At 28.6% G+C, this 19,901-nt stretch overlaps 1 protein-coding gene across 10 annotated transcripts in view; it reads left to right on the top strand.

Moving 5' to 3' along the window:
* The window catches only part of LOC119616445 (RNA-binding protein Musashi homolog Rbp6-like), a 328,977-nt gene extending 309,810 nt beyond the window's left edge, over nucleotides 1-19,167 (top strand). For 7 of the 10 annotated variants that reach the window (XM_037972785.1, XM_037972788.1, XM_037972782.1 and 4 more), the window contains one exon: nucleotides 18,754-18,917. In XM_037972785.1, coding sequence (XP_037828713.1) covers nucleotides 18,754-18,819 — 66 coding nt within the window. In that variant the 3' untranslated portion in view covers nucleotides 18,820-18,917. Of the gene's footprint in view, nucleotides 1-18,753 lie in introns of all 10 variants that reach the window. The other 3 variants (XM_037972789.1, XM_037972791.1, XM_037972790.1) reach the window with 2 other exon arrangements.
* The last annotated feature ends 734 nt before the right edge of the window (nucleotides 19,168-19,901 follow it).

Below are 19,901 nucleotides of genomic sequence, written 5' to 3'. Positions count from 1 at the left end.
AAAGTGGAATTGGAAAAAATAATAGAAACGATTCATGGCATTGCATCTTAATATTTCTTAAACGGCGTTTTGAATTTATTTTTAAAAACTTTAATACAAATCTTGGTTTTTTTGTAGACTAAAAAGTTCTATCCAAAAAAGGCTCGCTAAAAGATGCGAAATACTCAGCAAAAAAAGAACTTCCAAAGAAGCGAAAAAGAAGTAGAATTTACTCCATGGAAGTACTGAAAAAGACCTGAAGAAGTGATGATTTTAACACAGGCTTGTCATAGGAGGGATGTTCTTTTTATTTTATTCCAAATTCACTACTACTGAAGTCATTCTCAAGAAGTAATTTTTATGCTCTTTTCTAGGAAGTTACTCGGAAATTTGGCTTAAATAATATTAACATTAAAAAGGGTAATATACATTTAATACAAAAGCCCAAAAATGACATTTTTTCTCATAAAAATGTAAGAACAAAAAATATATCTTCAGCATTAAAAAAATAGAATTATTTTCGCTTCTCCGCCTTTAAACATCACTTCCTCAGAAGGTAAAAAAATTCACTTAGTGCTACTTTTGAAGAGGTGATAAATGTTATTCTTTTGGAAGTACTTCGTTTTATTTTTGCTGGGTATGAACACATTTACGTACCCAGCAAAAAATATTCTTGATTTGGAAGCAATAACTGCTTCCTATACTGCATCTTAAAATTATTGCCAAAAATGATTTTGAAAGGCACATATTCAGCAATTATTGCTCTAAAATCACTCAGTTTTTGCATCTTTCTACATTTTAATTAATGTTCAGTGTTAAAAATTAATATTAATTCAGTGAAATCAGCGCAATTTCAACAGTGAGAAATATGCACATTTTGGATTCCTTAAGCAGAGCCTCTATGCTAGGAATCCCATATAAGAATCATGTAATCTTTCATAACAAGTGTAAGCAGTAGCAACTGCCTTACAAATCTGCTTCCAAGAAAGTGCCATTTTTTGCTGGGTAAATAGGAATTTGTAAAATACAGAAAATTATAAAATAACACACAACACAACACACATACAATATTTTCATTACTTATACAACATTGACCATCACGTATCGTATGACAAAATAGTTATATCCCTAATGTACATATCCTATAGTAGTTCTCTAAGTTGATAGTTTTTAAAATAGGGGGTTACTTTTCTTGAATGTTTTTTTTAATTAACTACCCAGCAAAAACTCGGTAATGGGTTGTACTTCCATAATCACTTACTTTTCAATGTCTACTTTTCAATGTATACTACATTTTGTTTGCACATTTTATTTAATTGCGTTTTAAGAATTGTGTTTTACAAAAAATAAAACAAAATTAATTTTAATTGTGAAAACCATTATTTGATGCGCAATAAAATCGCTAAGCAGTGTGTAGAACATTTGACTAACAAACCGAAGTCCCTGGTTCGTATTCTAGCTGGCTCTTTTTATTATTAAAAAACAAAACAACTTACTCAACAACTGTTTTGTAAGAGAAATTGCAAGTACTTCTTTAACTTCCTATTAGTAAGCGTGCGTAGAAGTACTTGCCTCCAATGACATCATCGTGTTAAAATAATGACTTAAAATGCTAAAAGAGGTTTTATTAGCTTTTTAACTCATTACTTTTCAATGTAAGTTTCTCCTGGGTAACTAGGTGTTCGCGTCTGTATTTGTGTTTTTTACCAACAAAAAAAGTCACCGAATAAGCACACAATTAAGGAATATTTTTATTCTGTTTTCATATGTATTGAAAAGTTTAAACTGTTCCTATTTAACACTAAATTGATTTAACATATGGGGAATTTCGTGTCCCAAGTGACCCAAGTTTAAAAATCGATGTCTTTCGATTTGGATGAAATTTTCACCAAGGTTAGTACTAGCCAGACACAAATTTTCAGCTCTACCGGTCAAAAATTGCCGGAGTCAGAGAGCTATTTCTTCATTCTTTCCAATTTAAAAAAAAAAAATTATTTTTTTTCTTATAAGAAAGCTTTTCTAAAACTTTAAACTTTACAATATCCTTGAAGGGCTTTATAGTCCCATAATGGGATGCGAGTGGGATATCTATCAAAAAAACTATATTTTAACTCAAGAATAATTTTTTTTAATATTTTGCACTTAATTTTCCCCTATTTTTTCAAAATGAAAATTTTTGTTGTATTTTTTTTTTTACTCAAAAAAAAGCTTTCTTTAAGAGCTTTTTGGCCACTTGATGGGATGCAAGCGGCATATGTGAAAAATAAAAAATAATATTTTAACTCAAAAACTTTGCTTTTGGAGTTAAAATATTTTATATACATACATATAAGCAAAACAAAGGGCCCTTTTTGAAAAAACAAATAAAAAAATATTTTTAACAAAAAATTTTAATTTAAAATTTTTTTGGAAAGAATGAAGAAATAGCTGTCTGAACTCCTTTGGACAATTTTTGATAGGAACTCATTGGAATAAAACTCTGTATGACCAAAATGTCCAACTTTGACTCCCTCTAAGTCCGGCAGTTCTTGACAGATAGAGCTGAAAATTTGTGTCTGACCTACTATCCAATACTGACCTTAGTGCAAATTTCGTCAAAATCGATTTTTTGAGTTGGGTCACTTGACATGAAATTCCCCATATTTATAAAGCATGCCCACCCCGGATTATGCAAATTACAATACATAAATATTCCAAACGGTTTGAATCAAAACTTTTGACTTAACATAATTTTATAAAAAATTAACACTGCCATTCAAAATCTTTTACAACTTATTATCTCCCACACAACTATAACTTCTCTATTGTATTAATAACAATAATCCTTATAAAATTCTTTAAAGTTTGCATAAATGTATGCATACGTATGCCTTCAAGATCTAGAGCATTCATTCCTCCATACAATTCCGTCATTTCTATTCATTATTAATATTTCATAATTTCCATACCTCTGGGAATCTTGTTTGTGCTGCATAATCAATTATAGCTTTTGGCTCAAGTATCACAATTAAAGTTCTTTGTACAACTTTTATTATTTTCTTCCCATCAATCTTTTTATATTTATTTTTCTTTAGATTTACTTTTTCTCTTTTGGTTCAGTTATTCAAGAGTAAAATTTTTTATTTAAATTATTCTTTTTATTATTGTAGAAGTGAAAAGTTGTTGTGTGATTATTTGATTGTAATTTTATCTTTTTGAGGGTTATAATAAGAATTCGTTGCATTTATAACTGAATTTTTATGTATTACTAGCATTACCGGTAATGTATTTCTTTTCCCGGACTATTTCATTTCTTGGAAAAACAGGATTCATTTTGAAATTTCCCCGGATTCTTAAATTTTATGAATATAGCCGCTATTTAAATACAACTTCGTATTATTTTTAAGATATTTATAGTTAGATATTAAGACAGGCGCAAATCCATCGAGGGAATGGGAAATTTCCACCCCAAATCGAAAATTTTTGATACAAAATAGAAAAATCAGGAAAATAAGCAAAAGAAAATAGGGAATGGAAATATTAAAAAGGTTAACTGTTTTGAAAAATCGAAATAAAAAGTATTGAAAACTGCAGCAAGATTTAATAATTTGTCGGAAATATATACAAACAAAACTGTGCTTGTTTGTTTCAATAGATTGTATAAAAATTATAAGTCAATCCTCACAAAATTTCGTAGAAAATATTTGGTTTTTATAAAACTTGTTTATGTCGAATTTCACTCGTATTTTTAAGCATATCATGAGCTTTGAAGTCATATTCTGAAGGGGACCTTAAATGGGGGGTAAAGTCAGTTATGAGCCAATCCTCATAAAATTTGTTAGAAAGATTTTAGTTAGTACGAAACTTGTTTATGACAAATTTTATCGCTGTATTCGTATTTTTAAGCTAGTAATGAGTCATATTCTGAAGGCGACCATATGTGGGGGGTAGGATCAATTATGGGCCGATCGTCATAAAAATTTGTATAGAGATTTTGGTTCTCACAATACATGTTTGTGACAAATTTTATAGTTGTATTCGTATTTTAAGTTATATTCTGAAGGGGACCTTATATGGGGGTGAAGTTATTTTATTTGATAAAAAGATTTATTGATTAACATAACTTCTTTAAACAAAATTTATTTCTTTATGAAAAAATTATAAAGACAAGTTTGAAAATAAAAAAATATAAAACTTGATTTGAAAGCATAGTAATATAAAGTAAATAACACAAGTTTATAAAAGGTATAAAAGCATGTAGTGAAACAATATATAAAAACACTATGCGAAAACGTAGACCGATATTGCTGATTTTCAATACCAAACCAACCCTTACCAATAGGAAATATTTGTGTAAAGTGATTTCAACAGACAGACAGACGGACATGGCTAGATCGTCTTAGAACTTTTGTGGGTCTGTGAACAATATTTCCAGGAGTTACAAACGGAATGACAAAAAAACAATACAACCCCCATCTTTTTTGATGGGGGTTATAAAAATCTGTCAATCTAAAAGAGGCAACGTTTTGGTAATTTATCTTTTATAAAATAAAATTATTAAATTAAAGATACATGAGTAAATTACAATCTAAAAGAAGAAACTTTTTGTTCTTCACTGGTACACAAAAACAGATGCATAAAAGTAATACTTTTAGTGCTGAGCAGTGTAGCCAAAAACTTCAGAAATAAATGGCTTAATCGAACTTTAAAAAACGCCAGAAAAGGCTAATTTGTATTAAAACAAGAAAAAAATAAAATTCGTGCATTCCCGACCATAATCCAATGATTTTCGAAAGTCCTAGTATGAGCCAAATATCTAAAACGACCAATTATTGATGAATTTAATAACAGATCCCCCGAATAGAGCTTTTGAGCTCCTAATTATGTTGAGGCTAATTATGAGGGCTATGGTCAAATGAGATCCTACCATTACGAAATATGGCCGTAGAATAAATGATTTAAATTTTAACTAAATCGAAGGTGTCAAAATTTTAAGTGGGCGAAGTGTCTGTGTAATGAATCAAAAGCTTTATTAAATTATACTTATAAATGCTTTAAATTATCATATTTTCTGTCAAGCATACAATTTTAATAATAATTGCCAAAAAATATTGATTTTTATAAATTTGTTTTATTATGTTCACTAGAATCTAAAATGAATTTGTCTAAAATTGTAGCTCATCTGCCAACAGAAACACCTGCCGGAAATCAGTTAAAAGGATTAAAACAGTTCATAACATAGAATGTCCACTAGAAAGATAAGTCGAATTTGTTCATTAAAAAAGAGCTTTACACTTACATATGTATGTATGTATACGTACATTAGGGATATAACTATTGACATTTGATTCTAATATGAGAATTGACATAGTTAAAAATATAAAAACCCACTGTATTGTTTTTTCGCGGTTGTTAAAAAACTTCACACAACAAACGCAATAAAATTTTTCATTACATATTTTCAATTATTTAGGAAGAATATATTTTATTCCTTCGTTAAGTTGTTTTTATAATTAATAATAACTGCGGACATACCTCAAAAGAATATTTTAACTATGGCTCAGCCCATTGTGAGGAATTCTACACTTGCAAAAGAAGTTGCAATTGTTTATATAATGACTGATTCATCAACGCTCAGCCCAAACCGTTAAAGCCAGAATCATGAATTTTTGGCATTGTATAGATCCATTACGAAAGTATTTTTGGAAACTCGAACGTAAGGGATGAAATGAGTAAAAAGATTAGTAAAAGTTAATTTATTTAAGAAATTGGGTGTGATGTTTTGTATTCCAAATGACCAAAAAAAATTATATTCATTACTTGTACGATTATATTATATTCATTACTTGTACGCGGAATACATCTCAAACGATGCGTTTTAATGTACTACATACGTGAAAAATAAAAAACAATTTTTTTGAAAAGGTCCTACCTGCGATTGAAAATCTTGATCGCAGTACAATATGTTCAAAAATAATTTTATGCAATCTTTTCGAAATGGGTTTCAAAAATTCCGTAATTTTGAGCTTATCGCGGGAAAAATAATAAAAATTTTTGTTAGTATATTTCTGGTCCGCAAAACGACTTTTATTGTATTATAAGAGGCATATAAATTTCAAAAAATTCTGAAATGGACTAAACCAAATGCCAAACTATTTTTAAAATATTTTTCTATATGACCTAAAAATTACGACAATTTTGACACCCATTTCGATAAAATGCGAAAACAATATGCCTCTCCAACCCACTAAAAACCATTTTGTGGGCCAAGAATATTCTGCAAAATTTTTTTAATTATTTTTCCTATAATCAGCTCAAAATTTTGTAATTTTTGAGACCCATTTCGAAAAAGTCGAAAATATTTTATTTTTTAAAAATTATACTGAGGTCAGGATTTTCAATCGCTGGTAGGGAACTAAGGACCATTCCAAAAAAAATATTTTTTATTTTTCTTGTGTTCAGTACATTGATACTCATCGATTGAGCGGTATTCCTACATGAAATTCTTAAGAAGGCTGTTCCCATCCAACTAAGTATTCACAAAGCTCTTAAAGGCATTGGTCTAAGCTTTCTTTTGAGCAAAAAAATACAACAAAAAGGGTCATTTTGAAAAAATAGGGGAAAATTAAGCAGCTAATATTGAAAAAAAATTATTCTTGAGTTAAAAAATATTTTTTTTTTTTTGATAGATATCCCACTAGCATCCCATTATGGGGCTGTAAAGCCCTAAAGGAAATTGTATAAGCTTTCTAAGCAAAAAGCATAGGAACCATTTTGAAAAAAAAAATATATAAATTTTTTTTTTTAAATTTTTAGAAAATTAAATTTTTGGAGTCGTGTCACCATAACATAACAGAGAATAATATTTTGGTACAAGACCTTTTTTTTTAACAAATTGTTGTCTTGTGCAGGCCTTTATCGCGAACTACAATCCTAAATCCACAACGGCATTATGTGTTTTGTTTTAATATATTTGAAGCTGTTCGTTAAAACTTTAGCTTAAGACTAACATTTTAATTTGACATTAATGAAAATTTCTCAAACTGAAAGAATGTAACAAAAGACCAAAATTTTTAAATTTAACGATTTCAAGGTTGAACATGGCAAAAATAATGACGAAAAATAAATAAAAACTATACCACAAGAAGAAATAAACTCAGATTTTTACAATGTAAAATAGCTCATAATTATTTCAGCGAGATATACATAAATACATACATATTCCACATATACCAAACAGAACCATCAAAAAACGCACCTAAAATGTATCAGTAAATTTGTGAATGTACGAGGATGTGAGTGTGTATATGCAACAGGGGATAATGAAATAACATACCGGAAACCGGAACACATGGAAGCAAGTAAGCCATGTGTATAACAAATTAAAAAGTACGCACGTTGGGCAGAAATGAGTCAAAAGTGACGTTAATTTAATTTTATAATTAAGTTTTTAAGATGTTATTTGTTATATACTTAAAATGGATAAAATTTCAATATTGCTATTTTTAATCAAAGTAGTAAAAATTTAAGTATAAAAAACAATGTTAATTTTAAAAAATGTTCATGAATAAAGTTATAATGGAATCTTTAAAGTATTTAAATGTACATATAAAAATGATTTAAAGCCGTTTTTATTTTGCATACTAAGGAAAGAAATTTTTAAAATTTCATATCCAAACTTAAGTATAATTTCTAAACATAGCGAGAACTGTAAAACCCGCCATTAGTATTTTTAGAAATACTTGTGGAACTATTAAGATTTTTTAAGTAGATCCAAAATAGGCATATTTTTATTAATCTCACCTTTACGTGCCATTATATCCACAGTGGCACGTATAAATATCCATAGTCAGCAAATTTCTCATATAAAAACTATTTACAGACGTGCATTAGGGTTTCAACTATTTTTGGGCGGTAATATACCACAGCACTACCTTATTATCAGTAATGTTCTAATAATAAAAACCAATGTTTTAAGTCAATTTACCGAAAAAACTTCCCGCACCGAAAGCAATTTATTTTGAAATTTTCAAAGTTCCATTCTGTATGTTTGGAAGTAATTATAGGCTACTTTTTATTTCGAAATTTTAAGTGGGCGAGGTGTCACGCCCACATCCAAAATAAGAATTAAAAGTTGCATATCTCAGAAACTGCAATAGCTATAGTCCTAAAATTTTGACCTCAATGTATTTGTTGTAAAGAACAATCCTCTCTATACAATTTTTTACGCAAAAAAATAATATCATATTCCCTAACATACATATGTTCAAATGGGTTTTCGTACATTAATGAACTTATAAATAAGTAACTTAGTTGAATCTCAACCGATTTTAAATTTCTCAACGGATTTAGAAAATGTTAGCTGAGGGATTTATAAAGATATGTATGTACGATGGAGAAATATGTGAAATGCAAACATATTTCAAATAACATATTTTTGAATTTAGTGTTGCACCGTTTTCCAAGTATGCGAATGTTTTTAAAAACTATTTTATAAAAGAATCAAACTATTTATTAATGTATTAGAAAACTATATCTATTTTGGATAAAACGCAACTTGGTTTTTATAATCCGTTTACAATTGACTAAGTTATTGATGTTTTTTTAATACAAAGTACGGGTTAAATATCGGAAATAAAATCGAACCTAAATCTAAGACTTAAAGAACCAAATTAATTAATGTTTATCTGTTTCTCTTATTTTAAACATTTTAAAAACAAATGCAGACTATCACTCGTTCGAAGAAAACCCTTTTTTTCCTCGATTAATCGAATAATTTTTATTCGAGTGACTACCCTAATATACATATGTGTATGCGGAATTTCTTGTCAAGTTACCCAACTCAAAAAATCGATTTTGACGAAATTTGCACTAAGGTTAGTACTATTGAATAGCAGGTCAAATTTTCAGCTCTATCGGTTAAGAACTGTCGGACTTAGACTGGGTCAAAGTTGGACATTTTGGTCATAAAGGGTTTTATTCAAATTTTCACCTATTGGTCCTAGCAAAAATTGTCCAAAGGAGTTCAGTATAGCTATTTCTGCACTCTTTCCAAAAAAATTTTAATTTTTTTAAATTTTTTTTAAATAATTTTTTTTAAATGGACTTTTTTGTTGTATTTTTTTTTTTGCTCAAAATAAAGCTTAGATCACTTCCTTTAAGAGCTTTGTGGTCACTTACTATCCCATAGTTCTATCCTTGGTTGGGTCACTTGAAACGAAATTCCCCATATATAAAAATGTGTGTTTATTTGTGGGTTTGCTTGATGCTTGCAGATGGCTAAATAGGGGCCGTGAGAATTAAATATAAAAAGTAGTATATCTGAAAAACTATTCGATCTAGATCGAATCCCCAAATTTTACGTATGTATGTATGTATGTATGTATGTATGTATGTATGTATGTATGTATGTATGTATGTATGTATGTATGTATGTATGTATGTATGTATGTATGTATGTATGTATGTATGTATGTATGTATGTATGTATGTATGTATGTATGTATGTATGTATGTAAGCTTATTGCCTTTTTGTCGTTTATATATGTGTAAGTAACTTCATAAATTCAACAACATACCACCAGTGGCATAGCGTATTAACGGCCAACAATAAATAGCACACAGGAAAAAGCATCGAAAGTTAAAAGCTTGAATAATTGAAGACACGAGTGTTCTTGGGCGTTTGACAATAGGGAACATGATAATTTTATTTTACCTGTTATTTTTGCAAAAAATATGTACTATAATTTAATTTTTATGAGTTATGAATTCTGTATGTAATTCCACAATGTGTTATACTATACCCGGGCTAGTTACATGTAGATGGAGTATGAAAATAAACAGAAACTAAATTAAGTATTTTAAATTTTCCTACTATTAACTTCATGCTCTTGTATATACTAGAACATGTCGCTCATGAAGACTATTTCTGAAATAACTTTTAAACAAATTTTTAGATTTCAAACATAAATAAGATATATATTAATATGTTTCTAATATCAGACTCATATGAAATATGTATATGAAAAATGCGTGAATTTTAATTTTGTTTTTGACAGTGAAAAATCACCTTAACACCGAAAATAGTAGACATTTTTTAAAGTATAAAATTATATAAAATACTTTAAAACGGTCCATATTTTGTAATACGAAGTTAAAAAATGAGCTATATTTATAAATGCTTTACGATATTTATAATTTGATTCTTTGTTAAATATCCTAACATGAGTAAATATATTTGTATTTCAAGCCGTGCCGGAAATCGATTGAATAGTGTAAAATTGGGTAAATAACATGACTTTTTTTAAATTCTTCGAAAATTGTGCCATTAAAATTATAGTTTTTTAAATCTTATCTTCTAAAGCATTTTCTATGTTGTTAAAAACGACTAAATAATTTGTGTAAAATTTTACTCGTTTTTTGTCTAAATATTTTTGTTTACATCACTTCTGCATGCAAAACAATGAAAAAAATTCATGACTTTTTTTAAATATGGCTTGGGAAATTGTCAATAACTTTATTGTTTGTCCTTTGATATAAATATTTTACATATACCTTGTTGGATAGATAATTTTCTATAGATGATAAGATTTAGACGAAATGTTAAGAAAAGTCAATTTAATGGCACAATTTTTAAAGAAACCAAGAAAAATCTCCTATTGTTTGCCCAATTTTATCCGATTTGACTAAAATTGAACACCAGTAATTTTTAGACACTAATAAACAAAATAAGACCCATCTGAGCAAAATCGATATTTTTGGGCTAATGTATATTCATATCATATATAATCAATAGTCCCTGTCATTTTCATGGTCAGATGGCGGTCAATAATCCATAACTTTTGTTTTATGTGCAGATATATGTGAGCAGATATCCCGCCATCCCACTTTTTTTACATAACAGGTCAATCATTGCTATTCTATTGTAATCAATTTGGGATTTATTATTTAAAAGTATAAAATTTAAACTTTAAATTTAGAAATTTTGGTAGAAAATAGAGATTCCAAAGAAATATTCTAGTATTTTTCTTCTCTTAGTACTTTTCAAAATGTGGGTAAATATAGACAGACATCAACTTTTAAGTAAAAATATTTCAGTTCCATTTGTAAAGTTAATGATGATAAAATATCAATCCAATTTTATATCCCTGGTACAGTAGAGAATTTATCCCCACTTAAAGTGACGGAGTATCTGGCCGTCAGAACCCACTTATATTTTACAATCAGGTGAATTATGTATGTATTTCCGTTTGTGTTCCAATTTTTATTTGTTTTATTTTTTTAACTGATATTTTAGAGTGATTTTATCGAATTTTCCGGATAGCCTTTTTTGCTTGATTTTAATCAAATATATATGTTAATAGAAAGATGTAACAAATTTACTGAATTCTTCATATATAATTTAACAAATTTGTTTACCAAATCTACACATAGTTTGAATAAACTGAAAAAAGAAAATTACTTTTATACTTACAACACTTGTAATAAACCGCAAATTTTATTTCTCATTTTAGAAACTATTAATTTGTACTGTTAAAACTGAAATACTTATTTTCCTAAAGTGTTTAATACATGGTCTAAAAAAATGAAATGACGATAAGGGCGGGATACATTAAAGATGCTTAAAAATATCGATTTTGTTTGGAGGAAATATTTTTTTTGCACTTTTCAATTGATATCCGGCACAGGTTCCCGTTAACCGATTGGGCTTAAATTTAACACCAGTTAATTTTAGACACTAGTGAACAAAATAAGTCCATCCAAACAAAATCAATGTTTTTGGGCACCTCTAGACTACATACTACTACAAAATCACTCCAAAATAGTTTTAATTCCAAATCACTGATTGCTTGGAAATATTATTAGATGTCGTCGATACTGTTATTGCTTTTTTTAAATGAATTTAAATTAAATCTTTGGGTTTCTTCTAGGGTGATCGCCTCGGTTTTTCAATCGGTTTTAAAACCGGTTTTTTCTGCTTTACCAGTGTCGGTTTTTTCTAAATGTTGATTTTTCGAATATCGAATAACCCGTTTTTTTTACTTTTTAAACCGGTTTCGAATACTTTTATTTGCTTTGTATTCAAAGATTACTTAAATTAATTTTTGAAGTAAATAATAATACAGCCCGTCTAAATTTTAAAAATATTGGAGTACAGGAACTAGAGTATATTTTTCTAAAGCACCTTTGGTTAAACTTTTTTGATTTTATTAATTAATTAACAAATTTTATTTGTAAAATTGATTGGAATAACTGCTTGATAAAATTTTACCAATCTTAAGATTATATTCCTATAACAATAATTAATTTGCGGCTGAAATATTATGGAAGTGTTGGAATGCCTATGAAAATTGCCTAAGCAGGGATTTTAGAATAAGCTAGGATTACGAAGTTCCTTATGTTTAACAGAAGTGTCCCACTTTTTTCCTAATTTTTTTATATTAAAGAAATAATGTAAATCAGACGACTAGATCTAAAGTTATAATCTTTTATTAATCAAATTCAAACATATTCAAACATAAACGTTAATTTTTTCAAATTAAAATAGATTTTTTATTTAAAATGAAAAACCGGTTAACCGGTTTTTTCTGAATTTAAAAAATATCAACCGGTTTTTTTCAAATGTCAACTATTCGAACTATTCGAAAACCGGTTTTTGGAAAATGTCGAATAATCGATCACCCTAGTTTCTTCCCCTACTATTCAGTCTGCTCAACTTTAGCATTTTTTTATTCTAAATCATCTTCATTCAGTATAATGATTAAAGATTCTTTTAAGTATTGTTGTACATGATACATACATACATTTAATTTAGGATTCTTAGAAAGAGTTAAAGTACATGTTAGATTGAAAATGAGTTATTTGAATAAAGTTTTAATAAATAATTTTTCATGTGTTTTTATACGGGCTTAAACTTTACATTGCAATGCATTGAAGTAATGTTTAAGTATTTTTGTTATTGGTACAGTTGTTATAAAAAAGGATTTGAATTTCGGTCATATCAATCTTTTTGGTATTTTCCAAATACGGGTGTCCCCAAAAACCACAAATTGATATTTATCTTCTTCCACTGGCATAACAAAATATTCTACTAGTCGTCCCACAGCAGAATATGCATGAACATTTCTACAATTAGAAGCTGTGGCGCTTTGGTTTTTACTTTAACTCTCGTTGGATATTGTTGACTACTAAATGTTAGTTGAAGTCTCATCTGGGAGATTATGTTGAAAATCCCTTTTTAAATTAAAAACAAAAAAGATACACACAAAAGAGCAGTAACATCAAGAGAATGGATAAAATACAAACGAAATTAAACGTATACGACAACAATGCAGGCAGTAGCAATATGTGCGGCAAATATATATGGAGAGTGGACTCAACAATCCTCCGCAGATTTACTCTTTCACTAGTTTCGTTTTCAATTTCTTATCATTCTTTCAATTCAATTCATTTGTGGAATTATAGCAACATTTATATAACCACTCATATACATATGTATACAAAATTAACATTTGCAAGTCCTTTTAGAGGTCAACATTAAGGTTTCAGTATATGTGACATAACCAAAACGCAAAGATTATATTGTTTTTAATTTTTTATTCTATTTAATTTTTATAATTCGGGTTTAAAGTATGCACTTGGATTAGTTTATACAAAATTTTTATTCCAGATAAAAATTTTATTAAAATTCATAAATTTATTATATGGTTCTCGAAAATACAGTTTAAGCAGATATAAATAAGGTCAATCGGGCCCAAATTTTATACAGGTCAGATTTTAACATCCATAACTGTATAAAAATATCATAATACTGATGAAATTAGACACAAACAAAATTTATTAGAACCAAAAATTTCATCTTCACGTACATATCTCCAGAATTTTTTTTGAGGGAATTTAATTTAAAGTTTGTTTCGTAATGATTGGGCCTCATTTGACCCTAGCTCCCATACAAAGTCCCCTTCAGAAAAGACTTGATGGTCAATAATGCACTTATACATACTAGTATAAATAATTTTAATGTGAACGTAAATCCATCTACCTATATTTATAAAGATAGACCATATTTATCCTTGCCCCGAATAACCCCTCTTTAAGAGAATAACTTTTTTGTCAAAGAAATTGTTAAACTGTTTCAGAAGTAAGGCAAAAAACAACTTAAATTCTTTATTATTAAAACAATCCGAATTTGTACATGCTATTCACTGGTGACATTGGTCGTAGACCCACAAAAGTATATATATTCTGGGACCTTATTAAATTCTAAGACGATCTAGCCATGTCTATCCGTCTTGGTCAAGCGGATCATTAGAACAAATACCCGTAGGAATCCTTTGATACACGGATGGCCTAAAAATTCCGAGCAATACCCTGCAGAAATTATTGGAGTACATAATTATGTATTATAATCCATTCAGAGTAATTCAAAAACTAATCGCCTGTAAGCATTATTGGTGTACATGATCCGTTTAGTAGACCTATGTAATGCAGTAATGGATCATGTTTATTATTTTTGAAAACAACATGGTCCATAGCCAGCATCACATAGGACCATGTTGCGGGTCATGTACTCCCATAATTTCAGCAAAATAAGTAAATTTCAAATATGTATAAAAAACTAAAACTCACGGATTGATTTAGATTAATAAAAATTAAATTTAAATTTTAATACGAGTTTAAAAGTTATTTAAAAGCATTAAAATATTAGTACTATAAAAGCATTAAAATATTAGTACTATACTATACTTAAAGTATACCGATCGACTCAGAATCACTTTCTGAGTCGATTTAACGATGTCCGTCCGTCCGTGTGTCCGTGTAAACGTTGTTATCAAAGTACAGGTCGCAATTTTCAAGATAATTTGATGAAATTTGGAATACACGTTTGTTTTGACGAAGGACGAAGCCTATTGAAAATGGTTAAAATCGGTCCATTATTTCACCTAGCCCCCATACAACTGAACCCCCCGAAAAGGGCTTTGGAGATAATAATTATGTATAATATAAATGTATCTCGATGAAAGTTCGTACAACTAAGTTTTATACAAGCCTTGATGACCTTGCCGAATTTCGAAATGATCGGACTTCTTTTGACCCTAGCACCACTGTTGCCAGATTTGACGATTTATCGTCATTTTGACGATTTTCACTGTCAAAAATGGCCTTTCGATGATTTGACGATTTTAACTCTAAATTTGACGATTTTTTAAAATAGCATACAACTAAGTTTTATACAAGCCTTGATGACCTTGCCGAATTTCGAAATGATCGGACTTCTTTTGACCCTAGCACCACTGTTGCCAGATTTGACGATTTATCGTCATTTTGACGATTTTCACTGTCAAAAATGGCCTTTCGACGATTTGACAATTTTAACTCTAAATTTGACGATTTTTTAAAATAGCATTTTTGTACTATTTTTTTAATTTTTTAATTTGTCTATCTATAATTTTAAAGAAAATCGATATATTTAGAATATCCAGTAAAAATGTTAATAAAATTAAACATTATAACGTTTTAGAGTATGTCCATTGATGAAATGATTTACGTAATAACGAACTCAAACATTTTTGAGAATTTCTCTTTTTGAGCCAACACTTAGGGTTTATTGGATCTATTTAGAATAATTGGCAGTGGAAAGAAGGATAGGGGGAGAAGCGTTTTTGGAAATTAAGCAGATAATAAACAAATGCATTCGTAATTCAGCTCTGGGTGGAGGAATATCGTCGTGCGTCGTTGCCATTATCGCTTAAGGGAATCAGACCATCCTTTTTGCTCTGCCTTCGAGAGTTTTACGTTTCAAATCGCATTGGTCAAATGTGTGACTTCGAATAACTGTAACGAGTTACGGTTTTTTGAAGTGCATGTTGACCATATGAATTCGTGTTAACTTAACTTAAGTTTTACTTTTGATTATGTTAGAGAAGTAAAAAAACTCAATTTGATTTTGAATAATTTGTGTTGGCGTTATAATATTTCGATTCGGCCAAGAAGCCTTAGCTCCAGATGCAGCTAAGCAAACTTAAAGTACAGACAAACCAAACTAAAATCTATCGAAATTTAAAAAATTTCTCAAAAATTTATCGGGATCGGTCCACATTTGCTCCTATCCCCCATATAAATTATCTTTTAGAAAATAAGTTTTTCGTCAATAAATTGCTTAAATAAATCGAAATCAAGTTAAGATAAATGCTTTATTATGAAAAATAAATCACATTTAATATTCATAACTGGTGTAGGGTATCATATGGTCGGCCAAGCCCGACTATACTTTCTTACTTGTTTGTTGTTGGAATATAAAAAATATAATTTTTTAACAAGTAAATACTTGACAATTTACATCAATTTTATTTTTTGTTGTTGATATTTACTTCATTTACATAAACCCCAGAAAAATTAGGAAAAATTGGTCATTTTTTGGGGAATTTGAGATAGCTAAATGAAAATTTGTTTATTTACTACAAATAAATCGCGTTGATAGAAACAAACTTTTCAATTTAAATAGTTTTTTGCTTCTCTTGCAAAATTTTAAAAATAATAGATAGGCCGTTTGCGTTTTAGGTGACGACATATTCTTAAATATGAAAATGATTTTATTATCATTCCTTTTTTTATATAAAATCAAATTAATAAAATATTAGGAATTATTATCCATTAACCCTCCAAACAAAAGCTTTTTAATTAATATTTATTTTTTGTCAAAATTTCTAATGCGGTTATAACTAAATAACTTTCACTTGTCAACTAAATTTATAAAAAAACTCTCTTAGACTTAAAACATTTTCCAACTAGTAGTTATCCAAAGATATTTGAGTAAATTAATAAGAACGTGTATCGAAGTAAATTGATTTGAAACTTAAGATGAATTAAGTACCAACAGAGATTTTTCTAAGAAACTAAGGAAGAAGTAAGAAGACGAAAGTACCTTTAGTTTTTCTTCATTATCATTAGTTATTGGTGATTAACGTGACCAGATATCCCGCCAAAAGCGGGATTATCCCGCTTTTTAAAGATTGATCCCGACTTTTTAATAAAAAATTTCGCTTTTTTACATAACAGGTCAATCATCCTTATTTTATTGTAATTAATTTGGGATTTTTTAATACGTCAAAATTTTGAGATAAAGAGGTTTTAATTCAGCACGATCCTTCAGTAGTACTTGTAAAATATTTGAAAATGAGTACCGATTTTAAGATGCACCTTTTTTTATCCTAACAATGAACGCAGAAGACAAAAATAATAATATAAAATTTAGGACTTGGTGAAATTTTTACCAGTTTTTTTTACCAGATTTTTAGGAAATGTTATACCAAGTTTTTTATAAAATAAATAAATTTCAATATAATTATTGACATTTTATTCCAGAATTACAAACTTATGGATCTGTTCTCTTTAATATTTTTCCCACATCTATTCATCAAGATTTATTAAAAGTTTTTCAACGAAATGTTCAATATTTTTGTGACATGAAAACCATTGTTTGTGTTGTAACACTAACAAAATATTTTATATAAAAAATAACTACAACTTCAAATCTAAATTTTTTTCTTCCATAAAAGATTATATTCGGAAAATCACCCAGATGTTCATATTAATATCGATATACATACATATGTATGTAAGACAAGGTTTTGATTGTCGGTATATAAGATTCGTCTTAGTCGAATATAAGACTTTTACTTGTTTTGATATTAAGTTTTACAAAATACAGATTTAATGTATGTCAATTTTCAAAATCCTGCTTTTTTAAAATATTTTCTTCCAAATCCCGCTCGGATCCCGCTTTCTTCAAAAAGCATCTGGTCACGTTAGTGATGATAGATTATATTAAGTTCACACGAGCAGTTGAATTACTTAATTCGGCCTCTGAATGACAATAGCTAATTAACCCGTTTCTACGACACATTCGTAATTCGTTTTGACAGTTCATCGCCATGTTGTTTTTTTCATTCTTTATTTTGTAATTTTTTGGAATATTTGTGTGTGTGTGAGTAATACACACTGTGTATGATACAAAAATACGTTTGTTACATTATTTTAACAAATTAAGTAATATATTTTCTGTCTTATTCATAAAGATTTATCAAAGGTTTGTAGAAAAAATTTCGTATGAAAATTTGAATTATAAAACTTTGATAAAAGTTTATGAATAAGAACCTTTCTATTTATTTGCTTTTTTGTATGTAATTGGGCGTTGAATGTTGAATGAAAGCGTGAATGTCGAATAATTGCATCATGTGAACGGGGTATTAGACTATTAAACATCACATACCTGAGTTGGAAAGTATTAAATTGATTATCGTCATTATGTTTTATTATTTGTAAGTAATCTCAGGAAAAACTTACATTGAAAATAAATTAGTTAAAAACTAATAAAACCTCTTTCCATTACTTATTCTTTGGCATTTTAACTCATGATTATAACACAGTGATGTTATTGGATACAAGCACTTACCACACTCGCTTATAAATAGGGAGATAAAGAATTACTTACACTATCGTTTACAAAGAAGTTATTGAGTAAGTTGTTTTGATTTTTACTAATAAAAGGTGCCAGCGGAAATACGAACCAGGGTCTTCGGTTTGTTAGCCAAATGTTCTATGTTGAGCGTCAAATAATGGTTTTTACATTCAAGGTTTTTGCTGGGATGTTCTTGCTTCTGTTCTAGTCTATCAAGTGTTTTACAATTCAAACTTATAAAAAATGTAATGATTTATTATAAATTTGTATAATATTAATAACATCTTAAAATTAATATAATAATAACACTTTTTCCCAATTTCATATAATTACAGATAGAAGATGCTATGCTTATGTTTGATAAGCAAACAAATCGACACAGAGGTGAGTCAAGTTACTAATATTGTAAAATAAAATAGTTATACATTTGTATATTCGGCGAAACCTGAATTTTGGCATACTATTGATATATCCTCCCCATTTTAACATGAGCTTGTCTTACGAGAAAGTCAATTGGCACTCTATAGCCTAAAAAGAGACAGTCAAAAGTAGTCAAGGAATGGCATTGTCCAAATGCATTCTAAGGAGTTAGTCATATTACTAGCTACTTTACTAGTTATTGACGTGTCCTAGGAGAGAGTCAAGTGTCCACAAGTAGCTAGTCTAATGGACACTTATTGCAGTAGGGTTAAATAGCCGGTCAGTCGAAGTTTAACTCTAAAAAATTTAGAAAAGTAAGAAAAGATCTTTTAAACAAAATTACTTTTATTGCTAGTTTAAATAAATATGTTTAATATTTCTGATCATTTGTATATTCAGTAAAATCCGACTTTTGAACTTTGGAATTTATTATTACAGATATGTATGTATACGACTCTGAAAGAATAGAATTTGTTACATTAAGGAAAGATTAATTTTTAGCCGTAATCTCAGCTAAACTTTTTTGACTTAACTCATCTTTAGTAAATTCACTCTTCCGAATTGTGATATTTTTATATTTCAAATTGTAAAGTGCTGAATTGTGAATGAGATAATTTTATTTAAATTTTATTTTACTTAAAATTAATTTTTCGCGATAACTCTTTTGAACAATACAGTAGTTTCCGTTTAATTGTTCAGAATAAATGCAATAAACAAATCCCATATAAGATATTCAATAAAATTTTCGTTTAAATGAGTTGGTTTAATTGCGCTACCCTCTTAATTGGATTATAAATTACCCAGGAAAAACTTTACTTACCCGGTAAGCAAGTAATATTGGAACAATGTGGAAGTAGTTACTTTTGGGTGAATATCTAATTAGTTTTGTTCGAAGAGTTTCAAAAAATAACTGGTAACAAATGTGCTTACCCGACTTTACCGGGCTTAAACCTGGCTTTACAGTTATTTTTTGTGTTTATTAGTCTTTCCGCTTACCCATTGCTCCATTTGCAAGTTATTTTATAGCACTTTTTGGAATCGTTTTTATATAAAAGTATAAATC

The sequence above is a fragment of the Lucilia sericata genome, unplaced genomic scaffold, assembly GCF_015586225.1.
Source record: "Lucilia sericata isolate MDLA Ls3-8-SP2 unplaced genomic scaffold, ASM1558622v1 Contig000072F_arrow, whole genome shotgun sequence".
NCBI classification, from domain to species: domain Eukaryota; kingdom Metazoa; phylum Arthropoda; class Insecta; order Diptera; family Calliphoridae; genus Lucilia; species Lucilia sericata.
This window is presented reverse-complemented; position numbering and strand designations above follow the sequence as displayed.